At 48.0% G+C, this 18014-nt stretch overlaps 1 protein-coding gene across 3 annotated transcripts in view; it reads right to left on the bottom strand.

Annotated features, from left to right (window-relative positions):
* Positions 1 to 252: 252 nt before the first annotated feature.
* Positions 253 to 18014, bottom strand: part of LOC138824813 (histamine H1 receptor-like) — a 63010-nt gene continuing 45248 nt past the window's right edge. For all 3 annotated transcript variants that reach the window (XM_070019129.1, XM_070019130.1, XM_070019131.1), the window contains one exon: positions 253 to 3735. In XM_070019129.1, coding sequence (XP_069875230.1) covers positions 2233 to 3693 — 1461 coding nt within the window. In that variant the 5' untranslated portion in view covers positions 3694 to 3735 and the 3' untranslated portion in view covers positions 253 to 2232. The remainder of the gene's footprint in view (positions 3736 to 18014) is intronic.

Raw genomic sequence — 18014 nt, 5'->3', positions numbered from 1 at the left:
TGGTTGGAAGAGAGGGTGCTAGAGCAGAAAAGAACCTCTGCTCCTACCCTCTCTGTGCTTTGGCTTGCCCATTTGTGAAAAACAAGGAAATCTCATTCGCTAAGAGGGTAAAGCAGCTCACGAGCAGGCATGTGGAACCCTCACCCTGTGTTCTGAAAGTTTATATGACAACTGTGTGTGATCCAGACACGATTCTGACACTCTGTATTTTTACCCCAAACACAGGTCCCTTAGACCCAAAGCCAAAGCCCATATCATTTCTCTGCGTTGGGTGCCTGCGCTGTCCCTTGCTGTGCAGAGACGCATAGCCACTGTCTGTGTTGAAGGCGCGTTCTGAGCCATCCTCCATCCTGTGCCGAGGTCGTGTGGGGCAGCTCTCCTCCTACAGGTCTCTCTTGCAGCTTCTAGAAATTGTTTCTAAATGGAAACAGTCCAGCAGAAGCTTCTGGAACCAGAAACAAAGTCCCTTGCCCCCCCCTCCCCAGTTTTGTGCAACATGATCTTTCCAGATGCAGAGCAGTCATAATCATAACGAAGCTTTTAGAAAATGCTGTTCAATTATGGGGGGTGAGGGAGTGCGTGTGCGCGTGTGTGCGTTAATACTGAGGCCTACACCCAGGGCCTTGCAGTCTCACTTGGTCACCTGACCTCCCTCCATTCAAGGCTGGTGCTCTACTGCTTGAGCCACATCTCCATTTACAGCTTTTTGCTGGCTAACTGGAGATCAGAGTCTCTTAGATTTGTCTGCTCAACCTCACTTCAAACTGTGATCATCAGAACCCAGCCTCTTAAGTAGGATACCATCGAAGACATTTACAAATACCACTCTGCAAGCAAAGAGAAACTCTCCACAGAGTATCATCTGGAACATTTGTGTATTTTGATACATTTTCCCAGTCCAAGAAACTCAGAAAGGTAGAAATAAACCACGTAACAGTATCCTTCCAAACACTCTATTCTAGATATGCAAAAAATGTGTCTCATTGCAACCTAAGGACAGGAACGAAGACACAGAAGACCAGATGCACAGGACTGCCACGTGCTACATACATGAAGGTGTAGCAGTAAGGTCTTTTCTTTTTTTTAGTATTAAGCTTTAAAGTTTTAAAAACATCACCACAAGATTGACATAGATAGCAAAGGAAGCTGAGCTTTCCCAGGACTATAAAAACAGTGACCTTCTGACTCCCAGATAAGGGTCACCTCTGTCACCAGATGTGTTTCCTGTTCCTCCTTTCATGTATTACTTAGGGAATTGTTACCACTTGAGAATACTCTCAGAGAGAGAGAGAGAGAGAGAGAGAGAGAGAGAGAGAGAGAGAGAGAGAGAGAGAGAGAGAGAGAGAGAGAGAGAGAGAGAGAGAGAGTGTGTGTGTGTGTGTGTTCATAACGGGAAGCAGGTTCACCTTTGGGATAGAACATGATCCAGGAAGCTGGAAGCCACCGTGTTTTCATTCTAGAACAAGGAATCTGCCGTCCTGTTTTGGTGGCACTGGACACCCTTGAGATATCATGCTCCAGCCCTAAGCAATATGGTGGCTTTCTTGCTTCTCTTCTTTTGTTTGCTTTGATTTCAATGTGCAACCATTCCATTCCATCCTCTTTTTTTTTCCTTCCGTTTTGAAGGTTGCTTCATCATCAGGTCTTTAAGAGCTTAAAGAATTCAGTTATAGAGGAGGATGGATATACAGATGGGGTGATTTCTAATCAACTTCAAGACATGCATGAATGAGAGAATAAGGCAGAAGTTCCAAGGTGGGTCAAAGGTTCCAAAGAGGTGATCTGAGAAGGGCAGCCACCTGCAGCCCTCTCCAGGTGAACCCAGAAAGGGGGCAGCAGCCGCGTGCATGTCTCTGTACCAATCACACAACTCCACTGAAGGAAGGCCGACAGCTGTCCAATTCACCCACAGAACTCTACTGTGTGTCTTCTCTGCTCCCAATTTACTCATCCGAAAGCAAGTTTGAGGCTCTCACATTCCCGGAGGGGCAGGAGAGCTCCATCCAGGTCTCCACGGGCACATTCTCTGCTTTGTACTCCAAGTACCATCCTGGCTGATGCTGCCACCTGCTGCTCTTCCCCCGCAGTGCTTGCTAAGATCTTCCCTATGACCCACCCGAGGCTGTACTTCCACTCCAGGGTGCCCAGGGGCCTGGCCACACCCAGGCTCCATTCCTGTCTTCTTCTTCGACATCTTACACATCAGTTTGTTGCATCTGCCTGGCATTTCCCTTAGGAGCGAATGTGCAGAATTTTCTTAAATGCCTTCTTGAAGTTCTCATTGCACAGGGGGTAGATGAGGGGGTTCAGGGTGGAGTTGATGTAGCCCAGCCAGATGGTGAACATGTGCACGTGCTCGTTGCAGCAGCTCTTGCAGAAGGCGATGACCATGAAGAAGATGAAGTAGGGAATCCAGCAGAGAATGAAGGCCGCCATGATAAAGCCCAATTGTTTGGCCGCCTTCCGCTCCCGGTTCAAGTGCAACCCAGACATATACTGTCTGGAATGGGAGCGGAGCCTCTTCCAAGTGAATTTGATGTAATCCAGGCCGGTGCTGGACCCACTCCTCGATTTGCTTCTGCCGGACGCTAGCTCCGTGCTGGTATCTGAGTCTGTGGTCCGAGAGAAGGACTGTCTGTCAGCCAATGTACAGTCTTCTGACAGGGCGCTGACTTTGCCCATGTGCAGACTCTGTGCCTCTGTCTTAAGCTGGTTCTGGCTCTGGTCACTGGTATCACAGGCCCTGCCGCCTCCCTCGGCCACGGCTGGCATGTGCTCCGTGTCCAGCGGGAAGCAGTGGACTTCGGCAGCTTCTCCCTCCTCTTCCTGGCTCAAGCTAATGGGGGAGTTCAACTCCTTGGAGTCTGGGGACTTCAAGACAGTTCCACAGGTGGTATCTTGGGACGGCCTTTTCAGAATCCCCCAGGGAGACTCCTTCCCAGGTTTCTTGGAGCTGACCCCGGCATCCTCTGACTTCAGCTTAATTTGCACAAAGGATGGAAGGGATCCGTTGACGAGCTCACGGTGCTGGCAATGTTGCCGGACGGCCTTGTAGATCTTGGAGTAGAACCAGAGCATGAGCAAGGTGGGCAGGTAGAAGTTGATGATGGCGGTCATGATCTTGAACCAAGTGACATCATAGAAGTCTGTCTCGCACTTGTTTTTGTGGCGCTCTGGGATCTGGGCCATGAAATGATGCCAGCCCAGGATGGGAATAACCCAGAGGAAGGAGAGAAACCAGGCCCCCAAGATGGTGGCCAGTGCTCGGGTCTTGGTACGGTACCTCAGGTACCTGAGTGGCTGCTGGACTGAGCGGTAGCGGTCGATGCACAAGATGAAGACACTGAAAATGGATGCTGTGCTGGCCACGTAGTCCATGGAGAGCCAAAACAGGCAGAGGGGGCGGCCCAGGGACCACCTGGGCATGAGGAGGTAGAGGATGTTCACGGGCATGACGATGGCGCCCACGATCAGGTCTGCCACCGAGAGGCTGATGATGTACAGGTTCCCCACGGTGTGCAGCTTCCGCTCGCGCCGGACGGCATACAGCACCAGCAGGTTGAGGCCCACAGTGACCAGGGAGATGCTGCTCAGGACCACCACCAGGGGCATCCACTGGGGGCTGGCCATAGCGGTCCTGTTCCCCTCACACATCTTGTCTTCTAGGACATGGGAGGTGTTGTCAGGGGTCATCAGCACAGGGAAGGGGGGCAGTGTCCAGCTATGGCTCCCTCCCTAAAAGAGAAGATACAAGCAAGGGTTGAGGGACACAGATCTGGTGATGAGAAGCCCTTGGCAGGTAGCACCACATTTATCAAACAGAAGTATATGCCGGGGCGGGGGCATAGAGATAGGGGGGCAGGAGATACAACCCATCAGTCACACCTGGAACTCTTCTTCTTCATTCACTCTTTCTATGTTATTTTAAGTCCTGAGACTTAAACTCAGGGCTGGAGCAGTGACATTTAGATTTTTGGTGTTTTGTTTTTGTTTTTGCCTCAGGCTCTAGGCACTGCCCCTGAGCCTCTCCGTGCTCCCAGGTGAGCACTCTACCACTAAGCCACATTCCCAGCACTGATCTTTAGCTTTTTTGCCCAAGGCTGATGCTCTACCACTTGAGTCACAGCTCCATTTCTGGCTTTCCTGCTGGTAAATTGAGATATGAGTCTCATGGACTTTCCTACCCAGGATGGCTTTGAACTGCAATCCTCAGATCTCAGCCTCCTGAGAGGCTAGGATTACAGGTGTGAGCCACCAATGCCTGGCTCACTCATTCAATGTTCACTCATGCATTCAGTGACTCTTGCTGAATTCCTGACATTGTTTTGTGGAGGGTAGATTATTAGATAACAAACCCTTGCCCTCACAGAGCTTACACTCAATCTAGTGACAGAGTTGGGCCAAAATAAAGGAAGTAAACAATTTCTGTCTTCTGGGAAGGTGGGCTCCTTCTTAGTTGGCTGAAGCTGTATGTAGAATTCAGTTCTGATTAGCCAGCCACTGGTCTAGAAGCAGCCAGAGACAGAACTGTGACCAAGGAGCCGGGCGCTGGTGGCTCACGCCTGTAATCCTAGCTACTCAGGAGGCTGAGATCTGAGGATTGCGGTTCAAAACCAGCCCGGGCAGGAAAGACCGTGAGACTCCTATCTCCAATAAATCACCAGAAAACCGGAAGTGGCGCTGTAGCTCAAGTGGTAGAGCGCTCGCCTTGAGCTGAAGAGCAGAGGGACAGCGCCCAGGCCCAGAGTTCAAGCCCCACGGCTGACCAAAAAAAAAAAAAGAACTGTGACCAAGGAAGTACAGATGGGGCCCAAGCAAAGTTCTTCCTCTCTGACAAAGGGAAACAAACAAGAAAAAGTATCCTCTCCCACTTGCTTCTCTCTTTCTGAAAGGAAATGAGTGATATTTGGAGCTGGACCATCATTTTGGGGCAATGAAGGAAATGCCAAGTAAACAGTGAGCGCTGACTCATACATAGCCCCGTTACAACCGAGCTGATAAGCCAGTTTGGGAACCTTCTTCCTTCAGACTTGCTAAGTAAGGAGGCTTAAGCCATTCCTCACCAATACGGGGAGGTGACAACAGCATACCTGAGGCACTCAAACCACAAAGTGAACACAGTGTATCCCCAGGAAGGAAGGTGCTTGGGCTGGGAAGGTAGCTCAGGAATAGAGTGTACGCTTAGCATGACAAGGCCCTGGAGTCTCCAACCCTGCACACAAAGTATTAATTTGTATAGTCTGGGTAGTAGGAAAATGGTATTCACACTGAAATGCTCCTACTTTTCTGGGACCCGGTTGTGGGGCCTGAACTCTGGCCTGGGCGCTGTCCCTCAGCTCTTCAGCTCAAGGCTAGCGCTCAACTACTTGTGAGCCACATTGCCACTTCCGGCTTTTTTTCCCCCCTGATTATGTGGTGCTGAGGAATCGAACTCAGGGCCTCATGCATGCAAGGCAAGCGCTCTACCGCTGAGCCACCTTCCCAGCCCATGCTCCTACTTTTCTAATGGGGAAATTTCATAATAAAATGCTAGGGCAAGCGAACACAGTATAACTCAACTCTTCCATCTTGTAACTGTAATTCTTTTTTCCATGTGCTTCTTCCTAGTATTTAGACATGACATTCTGTGTGAAGATAAAAGCAAAAGATCAGGGGCTAGGGCAGACCTGAGTGAGTAGTGCGCGTTTAGCACGTGCCATCCATGCCCATGCGCCAAAACAACACAAAGTGAACCAACAAGCACTTGTTAGAGAACCAAACAGGGCTTGGGGTGTGCATTTGTCTAGGGTTTCTATCCTCAGCACACACATGCATACACAGAAAAGAATGAATGAATGAATCAACAAATACATGAAACAAGATGTGCTGAGTATCTCAGCTCTGAGAAGCCATTCCTTTTCAGCTAGCTGATGGCTGCGCTCTGGGAGGAAGCTCAGACCTTGGAGAATTCTTTTACTTTTTGTCAGTCGTGGGGCCTGAACTCTGGGCCTGGGCGCTGTCTCTCAGCTCTTCAGCTCAAGGCGAGCACTCTACCACTTGAGCCACAGCGCCACTTCTGGCTTTCTGGTAGTTCACTGGAGATAAGAGTCTCATGGATTTTCTGCCTGGGATGGCTTTGACCCACGATCCTCGGCTCTCAGCCTCCTGAGTAGCTGGGATTGCAGGTGTGAGCCACCGGCTCCTGGCTCTGGAGAACTGTTAGAAGGCAGCTGCAGAGTGCACCCACTGCCTGCACATGTCTCGCACAGGGCCTGAGGATCCCGAGCCTTTTCCAGAGAAGAGATAAAATCCAAGGGAGCACTGAGTTAAGTTGGCCACACAGAGGTGGTGGGAGGAGCAGCGCTGGCCTGGAAAACGCTGGTTCCTAGGAAGGAGAGGCCACAGGGTCCAGCCTGAGGAATGTGAGTGCTTCCCAGGACACACCCACACCCACACCCACCCACACCTCTCTTGGCAGACAGGCAGGGGCAGGGAGAGGACATCATGGGTCCCACTCATTACCTCACTGGTGGGAAGATGAAAAGACAGAAGTCCCACTTTCTGGGATCAAACCCCAAGCTCTGCCTGTGTCAGATGGGTATCTACCCTTGAAATGCCCGCAGCCACAGCATGAAAAATATCTATGGGATTAATCATTTCACAGGTGGGAACCACTGGCTTCTGCCTGTAACTCTATTCAGAAGGCCAAGATCTGAAGATGATGGTTCAAATTGTCCTGAATAGACAAATATCGACTTTTCCCTAGAAAATTCAATGTTAACATTTTCTTTTATGGGAACTCAAATACAAATAAAGATATATGCATGGCCAGGCACCAGTGGCTCACTCCTGTCATCCTAGCTACTCAGGAGGCTGAGATCTGAGAATCATGTTTCAAAGCCAGCCCAGGCAGGAAAGTCCGTGAGACTCTTATCTCCAATAAACCACTAGAAAACTAGAAGTGGCACTGTGGCTCAAGTGGTAGAATGCTCAACTTGAGCTGAAGAATGCAGGGAGAGCACCCAAGCCCAGAGTTCAAGCCCCACGACCGACAAAAAAAGAAAAAAAGAAAGAAAGATATATGCATGAAGATACCCACTGCCGCATTATTTACGACAAATAAGTATCTGGCAGGTGCTATCTGTGGGCTATTGTTTGGGTGTGTCCCGCAAGGGTTTACATGGTAGAAGTTTGGTGATCAGTGTGGCGATGTCAGAGATGAGACTTTTAAAAGTTGGAGCACAGTGGCTGAATTCAGCCTGTGATCCCTGCTGCTCGGGAGGCTGAGATCCGAGACGTAGGATGGGAATCACAGTCCAAGGCTGCTCCATTCACGAGACTCCATCTCACTCAATGGCTGGGCAGACGGGCAGGTGCCTATCACCCTCGGCACCATGAAGAAGTACAAGTAGTAGGACGGCAGCCCAGGGGAAAAAAAAATAAGACCTTATTCTAAAATAACTAAAGCAGAAAGGATTAGAGGCATGGCTAAAGTGGTAAAGGACCAACCTAGCAGGTACAAGGCCCTGAGTTCAAAATTCAGTATCTCTGAAAAATAAACAAAAATGGCGGGGGCCAGTGAAAGGTCTTTAGCTCACTGCAGGAGCTGCTTTGGAGGGATTGAGGCTGCTGCTGTAGCACCCCAGCAGTCTTGAAAGACAAAGCTGTTGCAGAGGGCCAGCCAGGATCAGCCAAAGCTTGGCTTTCTGTCTTGACATGTGGCCTTTGCTTCTTACACATGTTCTCGGCACGGTTCCGTCCACTGATGAGACTGCCCATGCAAAACCACAGGCTACATACATCTGTGCTGCATACAGCTGGGCATTTCATTATAGTCATGGAGAATGGATTAGGACAATGGGGGTAAGCTACAAAAAGACTAACACACAGCCACTCAAAACCACATCTATAGTGCAGTAGCAATGGCATGGGATAATGTTTATAATGAAGTTGAATTTACAAAAGAGATTTCCTGTGCAGGATGGCGCCAGCTCTGATGGCTCCCAGGCCTCACTGCAGAGGTAATTCTGCTGCATTAACAGTAGTTTTCTCTGGGTAGTGGTACTTACTATCTTCTGTATTTCTTACGATTTCAACAATGAGTATCTTGGTTTGACAATAGGAAAAATTAGAACTAACCAACTATGTTCATTCTTTTCTTTTCTGGTAGCATGGAGTTTGAACTCTGGATCTTGTGCTTGCTCAGAAGGGACTTTACCATTTGAGCCATATACCCATTTTTAAAAAAATGATATTTTCCCCCTTTGGTGGTATTGAGGCTTCAATTCAGGACCTCGCTTTTGGCAAGCAACTCTACCACCTGAGACTGAGACATATTATCTTTTCATTTTAAGTTATTTTTCAGATATGTCTCATGGTTTTTGCACAGACTAGTCTTGGGCTGTGTTTTCCTACCTGTTTCCCTGGTAGCTAGGATGACAGGCGTATACCACTTTATTTGATGACATGGAATCCTGTGAACCTTTGGTCTAGGCTGCCCTTGAATCACAATCTTTTTGATGTCTGCCTCCCAAGTATATGGGATTATAGGTGTGAGTCATCACACCCAGCTTTGAGACACATTTCTTCATTTAAAAAATCATTAAAAATAAAGAACCTATTTCCCACATGTTTAGCAACTCTGTGAGGGTTTGGGACATCTTTCTTGATTCCTTCCAAACCTCCTCACCACTACTCCCCATTCCAGGCTGCTCTACCCTTCGTTCATTTGCATGATGGTTATTTCAGCCAAGTAAGAACATTAATTTCTTTGCTCTAATTCCAAGAAAAAGGTGTCCTGCACAAGGGTGTGCCAAGGACTGCATATTCTCATCAAACATGAGCAAAGCATCATTTCCATAAAGCCCCACGGATCCAGGGCCACCGCCTGTGTGCACAGAGCAAACAGTAAAATGTCAGCTGATAGAGGGACCAGGGACTGCTCAAGAGTCTGGCAACACACGGCGACGACTCAGCCCCTGGGACATATGCAGCAGGCAGTGAGTGACCTTGAGCCCAGGCAGCTCCTACTCCCTGCCCCTGCTTCTGGGGATGCAGTTCTCATGCAAATGTTTACAGAGCCTGGGAAGAAACACTAAGGGGACCCAGGACCCAGGGGGAGCAGTGTGAGGGGGTGGGACCCGACAGCCTGCAGAGGACAGGCGGTACTGGCCTAGAGTACCTATTTTTATTTATGTATTTTTGTATTTATTTATTGTTATTAATATTTTTGTCAGTTGTGGGGCTTGAACTCAGAGCCTGGGCATTTCCCTGAGTTCTTTTGCTCAAGGCTAGTACTCTACCACTTTGAGCCACAGGGCCACTTCCAGTTTCTGAGCGGTTAACTGGAGATAAGAGACTCATGGGACTTTTCTGCTCAGGCTGGCTTCGAACTGCCATCCTCAGACCTCAGCCTTCTGAGTGTTAGGTCTGACTAGGAGAAGATCCCCCGCCCCCGCCCCCTTCCTCTTTGTGAAAGACAGCACGTAGCCTGGCCAAAATTCACTAGCCTAAAACCGGTAATCACCAAATGACTCTCAATCACCTGACTGTGAGTCAGTGAAAGGTTCTGAGGCAACTTCCTCATTTAATGTAGCTACATCTCCTTTTGCCTTACCTAATATAACTGTATCCAACCACCAAGTCAGGCTGCCACACCCTGCCCTAGGGTATAGCAATTTGGTTCTCCAAATAAACTCTCTTCAGCCTGAACTGCATGGTGGTCTCTTTTTACCAACCCTTACACTGAGTAGCTGGGATTATAGGCATGAGCCACCAGTGCCCGCCTGTGTTTAAAACAGCCTAAGAGGGCTGGGAAGGTGGCTCAGTGGTAGAGCGCTTGCCTTGCATGCATGAGGCCCTGGGTTCGATTCCTTAGCACCACATAAGCAAAAAGAAAAAAAAGCCGGGAAGTGGTGCTGTAGCTCAAGTGGTAGAGTGCTAGCCTTGAGCTGAAGAGCTGAGGGACAGCGTCCAAGCCCAGAGTTCAGGCCCCACGACTGGACCCCCCCCAAAAAAATAAAAATAAATAAAACAGCCTAAGAGCTGAGTTTTTACACAAATGTGGTTTTTCCATGCTGTCAATCTTCTTCAACACTGCACAGGGAAAGCAAGACAAAGTTGGAGGAGATGATCTGTGAAGCCCTGGCTGGAAATGGGAACATGGAAACAGTACAGGGGGAAAGGGGGCGGGGGGGGGGGGGGGGGGGCGGGGAAGATGCGCCCTGCTCCTGACTCCTCCTTTTCTAGGAACTTTCCGCCCCACCTAGGGGGTGGGGCTTGACAGCCAAACTTGTTCACTCCGGCTAGGCACACAGGATTAGACCTGAGGCTGCTATTGCTTGGCCTTGAATGGAGCACTTAGCCCAGTTCTCTCTTCAGAAAACCAGAATGGGGCTGCACTGGGTAGGCCAGCCATCCCAGGGGACCTTGGGGAGACAGCCACAGGCAGGAGAAGGTGGTTTATGAGGAGGTTGATCAGAGGGCCATTTTCCCACAGGAGAGGGAGTAATCCGGCACCTGTCCCCATCCAGGTGGAACCTTGTAACTCTGGGGCTAGAGGTGGGAGGTACTCCGCATGCACAGATAGGTCTGGGCAGAGGGTGGGAATGCCGACCAATCCCAGGAGAGTTCTGGGCAGAGGGTGGGAATGCCGACCAATCCCAGGAGAGTTCTGGGACAGGGAGGAGTTCAGGTGGGGGGGGCATTCCACTGATAAATCTGGGGGCTCTAAGCTGCTCCCATGAGTGGAGTGGGAGGGGCTGAGGACCTGTTAAGGAGGAAGGGAATGCTAACACACTGCCAGTTTCATGAGCTGAACTGCGGAGAAAATGAGATCTGTAGCTATGGCAGAGGTGTGACACCCTGCTTGTCCCCAGGCCTACCCAAGCCCAGGAAGGAGCAGAGAGAGACAGAGGAAGTGGCAGGCAAAATGCAATGTTGTGCTGGAACAATCATATGTGTCCACTGAAAAGTTTGTCCGCAAATGTGCATAACTGACACACTTAAACATCCCGCAGGCTACTTATATACAAGGAGGTGTCTGTTAACAGCAGGGATGGAGTACTGACACACGCTGTCACACAGAGGGACGGTGACACCGGCTAAACAGAAAAGGCAACCCACTGTCCAATTGTTTCTAGAAATGTCCCGGGCTGGGACAAATCAAAATCAACAACACACAGAAGAGGCAAATGTATAGAGAAGGAAAGTAGATTCCTGAATGTCAGGCAAAGTATAAAATCAACAGATCTTTGGGGGAAGAATGGCAATGTTCTAAGATTGGGTTCTGTGAAGTCAGTAATAATAACGGCACGGGACTTATTGACTGTCTACTCCCAACATCACCCCTGTAGTGCCAAGCTAGAGTTTCGAGTCTTAGCTCCAGAAAGGGAAGCTGCTGGACGGCTCTTTATCTCTTACTAGCAACCCAGAGAAGGGCCGCAAGCTCAGTTTCAGTTCGGTTCTGTTAGATACAGCTGATTCCAGCCTTCAACACTAAGGAAAAGAAAGCACAGCCTTATATTGCAATATATTCAGGACTTTTGCAAAGCATCATCAGGACAGAGAGCTCTCTGCTCTCTTTAATCCTCACAGGGCTAATAGCCTTATAAAACTTGGAATCACTGGGCACTGGTGACTCACGCCTATCATCCTGGCTACTCAGGAGGCTGAGATCTGAGGATCACGTCTCAAAATCAGCCTGGGCAGGATTCCTATCTTCAATGAAAAGCGGACGTGGCGCTGTGGATCAAAGTGGCAGAGTGCCAGCCTTGAGCTGAAGAACACATGGACAGCACCCAAGCCCAGAGTTCAAGCCCCATGACCGAACTAAATAAATAAATACATATATAAATAAATAGGGACTCACACCTCTTTCCATTTTGCAGATGGAGAAACTGAGGCTCATAAGGAGCTCACAGGGCTTGGGGCCTTGCACTCATAGGCTTGATACTTTGTACCTGTAGGACTTAGTACTTTGTACTCATAGCCTTGGCACTTTGCACTCATAGGGCTTGCATTGAGACTGAAGAATAGGCTGGGTACAACTTAGTGGCAGGTGTTTGCCTAGCACCTATGAAGCCCTGGGTTCACCCTCAGTACTCCTGCCCACAAAGCAACATTGTAGAGTGAGTTTCATTTAAAGGCTCCCTACCTTGTAGCATCCTAATGACCTTCACATCCTCCCCTTCCTTGGAAGAGAAGGGAACATAAATGCTTAAAATAAAATTCTATGAAGTGGCAGTACATACCTCTGCACTAACAAGGACAGAATGAGCACAAGACCAGGCCCAGCACACACACAAGTATCATCTCAGAACAAGATGAATAGTGTTTTCATTTTGTTCCAATCCCTGCAGAGTAAGCCTCGAGAAAGGCTCCTTCAAAGACCAAAGTTATCCAGGACGTTCTCTGCTTGAAGAAAAAAATGATTATGAAATTGAAGTCAATAAAAGATCTGGGAAAAGAGAAAAGAGGCAGATATAGCTTTTACAAGAGAGCACACCAGGAGACCAGAAGCTTCAATACCTCCCTCCCGGCTGCGTAGTTCCCACACCACCCTGGCGTCCCCTGCTGGCACAGCCCTCCCTTGTGGGGGTGGGGGGGAACACAATAGGGGTGCAGGGGAGGTTGCTGGTGGTTCTATTAGGAAATTACTCACTCTATCACTCACCCATTCACCCATTCTTTCCCCTCTTGCCAATTCATTCATTATTCATTCACAAAAATCTTTACTGAAGGACATTCCTGCCAGATATGGATACTATGAGACTGGAAAGACAAACACAGTTCTTGCTTTCATGGATGGAGTGCAGTTCTCAACCCTGGCTTCTCAAAGAGCTTTTGGCATGCAGAGAGCTCTGGTGATGGAGTAGAGACACATTTTCCTATTCTCCTGCTAACTACAACTAAGTGCCTGTACACCAGCACTTGGGAGGCTGAGGCAGGAGGGCCACCTGAACATAGGAACTTGAAGCAGATGGCAAGGATCTCTCCTTCTGGTGTCGGAAAAACCCAGTGGTCCTGGGATCCAGAACTTCACTCCACAGGAAGCAGCTCCCTTCCCCCAAATCCACTTCCTCTGCCCCAGGGTCAGAGGGGACCACACAGAAAAGGACGCTGAAATGCGATCTGGGGCTCCTAACATCATACATAAAAGGGCCACATTCCATCAGAAATCACTTGGTATATCCAAAATAAGATTGTAAACAGAATTAAAAATAAAAACCAACACACTAGTGATAAGATACTAGAGATGGTGGAATAATTCCATAATGTCAAAGTGTACACTTGAAATAAATTAAAAACTCATTATTGTCTATTGTTTTCTAAAACAACAGAGGAAACTAAGAAGAACCATGATTTATAAACATGCGAACCTATCTCAAAAATAACTAAAGCAGGAAAAGGGCTGCAGACACATCTCAAGTGGTGGAGCACCTGTCTAACATGCACAAAGCCCTGACTTCAATCTGCATACCCCCTTCAACATAAGCCTCAATAAGCAGGCTCAAAAGCAGGATGGAAGAAGTAGAGTGAACTGGAAAATAAAAAAGAAATGACCCCATCTGAACATGCAGAGGGGAAACAGATTAAGTTAAAAGATTATAAATTGATTGGTGTCAGTGGCCCACGCCTGTAATACTAGCTACTCAGGAAGCTGAGATCTGAGGATCTCGATTTGAAACCAACCTGGGCAGAAAAGTCTCAAGTCTCATCTCCAATTTACCAGCAAAAAGCTGGGAGTGGAGATGTGGCTCAAGTGGTAGAGCTCCAGCCCTGAGTTTAAAAAGTGGAACAAAAGCTCAAGGCCCTGAGTTCAAGCCCCAGTACACACACACACACACACACACACACACACACACACACACACACACACACACACACACACACACACACACACACACACACACACACACACACACACACACACACACACACACACACACACACACACACACACACACCCTAGAGGTCTCCTATAAGACTAATACAAAGATTTCACATTCACATACTCATAATCCTAGAAGGTGACAAGAAAGAGGATGAAGGAAAAAGTGGACTTAAAAAATGTTTGAAAATGTCCTAAATTTGCCAAGAACTTGGAATCTAGAACTGGGTGAAGTTCAGGCAGCACAAACTGCCCCCAGTCCACACCAAGACACATACTAATTAACTACTGAAAATAACAATGGCAAGAACAACCTGAAAACAGCCTGAGACAAACACAGCCTCCCCAGAAGGACAATGGCAGTGGTTCTTCATTGGGAAATGGAGGCAAGCAGGAGCAGAATGTAGGCAAGGCCCAGAGAACACAATAACCAGCCCACACATTCCTACTCGGTGACAACATTCTTTTTTTTTGTCAGTCGTGGGGCCTGAACTCTGGGCCTGGGCGCTGTCCCTCAGCTCTTCAGCTCAAGGCTAGCGCTCTACCACTTGAGCCACAGCATCACTTCCAGCTTTTTTTTTGCTTATGTGGTGCAGAGGAATCGAACCGAGGGCCTCATGCAAGCGAGGCAAGCGCTCTACCACTGAGCCACCTTCCCAGCCCTCGGTGACAACATTCTTAAGGAATGAAGGCAAACTCATAATTCTCATGTGAAGAACTGTGCAAGATTTTATCCTGAAAACTACCATGAATGATGAAGGACACGGAGACACAGATAACACAGTGAGACGGCACTCATAGACCGGAAGGCTACACAGGGTAAGCACACCAGCTCTCCAAACTAAGGGACAGGTGTGACATAATCACCATCAAAATCTGGGATGTCAGGCTGGGAAGGTGGCTCAGTGGTAGAGCGCTTGCCTTGCATGCCTGAGGCCCTGGGTTCAATTCCTCAGCACCACATAAGCAAAAAGAAAAAAGCCGGAAGTGGCGCTATGGCTCAAGTGGTAGAGCGCTAGCCTTGAGCTGAAGAGCTGAGGGACAGCGCCCAGGCCCAGAGTTCAAGCACCATGACCGACAAAAACAAAAAACCACTGGCTGACTTGCATGAGTCTATTTATTGGCTCTCTGTTCTAATGCTTCATGAGTTGCCTTAACAGCCTCAGAATTGTGATTTCTGATGCTTTCTAATCAGCTGACTCCTCCCATTTCCTTTTTTTCCCTTTTGTTTTCAACATATTTTTGCTATTATCATTAATTTTACCTTTCCATATAAAAAGTTGAGTGGTCTCAGTACTTTACTGCCCGGGCTGGCTGTGAACTGAGATCCTCAGATCTCAGCCTCTTGAGTATTTACAGGTGTGAGCCACCGACGCCCAGCGCATCTGCCTATTTTAAGTTTCCTGCTATTACTGGAATCACAGGTGTACACCACCATGTCCGGCTTCCCCTTCCACGGAGATGGACTCTTGTGGCCTTTCCTGCCAGGCTGGCCTGGCACGGTGACTTCCCAATCTCAACCTCCCTTAGAACTTAGGATAACAGGTGCTGCCACTGTGTCCAACTATGGGTTAAGATGGGGTCTCTTAAACTTTTCTGTCCAGGCTGGGCTCAAATCGAGACTCCTTCCTCAGCCTCAGTTTTGACAAAGGTGCACAATCAAGTTAATGAAGGACAGAAGCCCTTTGCACCACATAGTATCAGAGCTGACGGGCAACCTACAGTCAAGAAGCCCAAGGCTTAACCCAAATCTCATATTTTACCTTAAAAAGTTATCTCAAAAAAGGTCTTAAATTTGTATAAAACTTTTTTTTTGGGGGGGGGGTCTGGTCGTGGGGCCTGAACTCTGGGCCTGGGCGCTGTCCCTCAGCTCTTCAGCTCAAGGCTAGCGCTCTACCACTTGAGCCACAGCGCCACTTCCGGCTTTTTTCTTTTTGCTTATGTGGTGCTGAGGAATCGAACCCAGGGCCTCAGGCATGCAAGGCAAGCGCTCTACCACTGAGCCACCTTCCCAGCCCAGATGTATAAAACTTTTAGCAAAATGCACTAGAGAAAACTTTCAGGTTCTAGGGCTAGGTAAGAAGTTTTAGATTTGAGCCATAAAAATGAACAAACTAGGTCGACTCAAAACAAAAAATTTGTTCTTCTAAGTATCTTTTCAAAAGGATGAGAAAACATCTGCAAGCCATATAGCTGACAAAGGATTAGTACTGATTATATATAAAGAACTCACAAACCTCAGCAGTAAAGACCGAAAAATCCAGTCAGAAGATCAGAAGATAAAGGGCACGAAAAGACACTTCACAAAGAGCACAATAGATGGCGTGCATGTGTACACACACACACACACACACACACACACACACACACACGCGCGCGCGCGCACGCACATCCAGTGTTCAATCTCACTGGCCATCAAGAAAGGCAAGTCAAAACCACAAGGAGGAATTACTTCATATTGTTAGAACAGCTGAAATAACGAAAATGGCCTCATCACATGCTGACGAGGATTCAGGGAAGCCATCGCTCTTGTAGCCTTTCTGGTGGAACAGGAAACAGAGCAGCCACTCCAGAAAAGAAAAGATGACAGTTTCTTAAAATACATACATGCAGCCACCATGCGCCTTGGTAATGGGTAATGGATGCCTGGATATTTGTCTCAGAGGAGTGAAAACAGATTCATACAAAAATGAATACATGAATATATGTGCTAGCTGTATTCATGAGAGTCAGGGAGGCTGCCACAGGTCATGTTTGGAGAGTATGGGCGGCGAGAGGCTAGTCACAGGTGCAGAGTCACAGGTTCAAAAGGAATGTCTGCCTGGTGCTGTCCGGCATGGCAGGGTGGCCATGCGTAGCAGTATTGTGCTGAAAACTGCAGAAGAGCCAAAAGAGGGGATTCTGCATGTTCTCAACAGATAGACTGCGAATGTCTGAGATGACAGATGTGCTATTTAGCATATCCAACTTGATTATATTATACAATGACTATGTAGATCAAAATGTCACATGATGTGCCATCAATGTGTCAATCAGTATGTGTCAATTAAAACAGCAAATCAGGCATCTCTGTCAGCTTCCAAAGCCTTCCATAGGAATAAACAGGATGATGGCAAAATAATGAGATTAAATTCTGACCAGATATTTTGAGGAAGGCTCTGCTTTGTTTGGCAGATTAGCAAGTGTGAGATCAGGGGCGTTCAGACCTTCCAGCACTGGACCTAGACCTTCCTGGAAGGAATCAGAAGGACTGAAACCAACAGTATGAGTCAGTGATAATGAATGAACATCTGTGCACCATGCGGACTCAGTTTAAGGGCCACCTTGAATGTGGTTAACACTGAAATCTCACCACACAACTATTTTGCTCCCAATGAGAGAAGAAGTTGCAACGCCTTCAGCGGAAGGTGTGGAAATTCCCTGGCATTCCCCTTCGCACTCCAACGTGGGGCTTGGGGGTCAGAATGACGGTGGGCGCTGTCCCCCAACACTCAAGTTCTTCTAGAGTGATATGCAGCACTTGCTGCCCCCTTGTCCTAAAACGCTGTTTCAAAATAAAATCTGACAAAAGGGCTGGGGTGTCTGCTCAGGGCAGATCTCTTGACTAGCATGCGGCAGGTTCTGGGTTCTCTACCCAGCCCCAGGGGAAAAACAACAACAATAACAACAATAATTTTTTTTTTTAAGTTGGGAAGGAAAGAAGACACTCAGAAACTTCTGTTTATTCTACAAAACCTATCTTAGAAATTCCCTCCTCAAATGTGGTTTGACTCTGGGGGTGGGGAGAGTGAGTGGTAATTGTAGGGATGAGAAAGAATGATGGAAGGGGGCTGGGAAGGTGGCTCAGTGGTAGAGTACTTGCCTTGCATGCATGAGGCCCTGGGTTTGATTCCTCAGCAACATATAAGCAGAAAAAGCCGGAAGTGGTGCTGTGGCTCTCAAGTGGTAGAGCGCTAGGCTTGAGCTGAAGAGCTGAGGGACAGCGCCCAGGCCCAGAGTTCAGGCCCCACAACAGACAAAAAGAAAGGAAAGAAAGAAAGAAAGAAAGGAAAGAAAGAAAGAAAGAAAGAAAGAAAGAAAGAAAGAAAGAAAGAAAGAAAGAAAGAAAGAAAGAAAGAAAGAAAGAAAGAAAGAAAGGAAGGAA

Source organism: Dipodomys merriami, unplaced genomic scaffold, assembly GCF_024711535.1.
Source record: "Dipodomys merriami isolate MVZ:Mamm:240054 unplaced genomic scaffold, mDipMer1.0.p SCAF_13, whole genome shotgun sequence".
NCBI classification, from domain to species: Eukaryota; Metazoa; Chordata; class Mammalia; order Rodentia; family Heteromyidae; genus Dipodomys; species Dipodomys merriami.
Note: the sequence above shows the minus strand (reverse complement) of the source record. Positions and strands in the feature narration are given on the sequence as shown.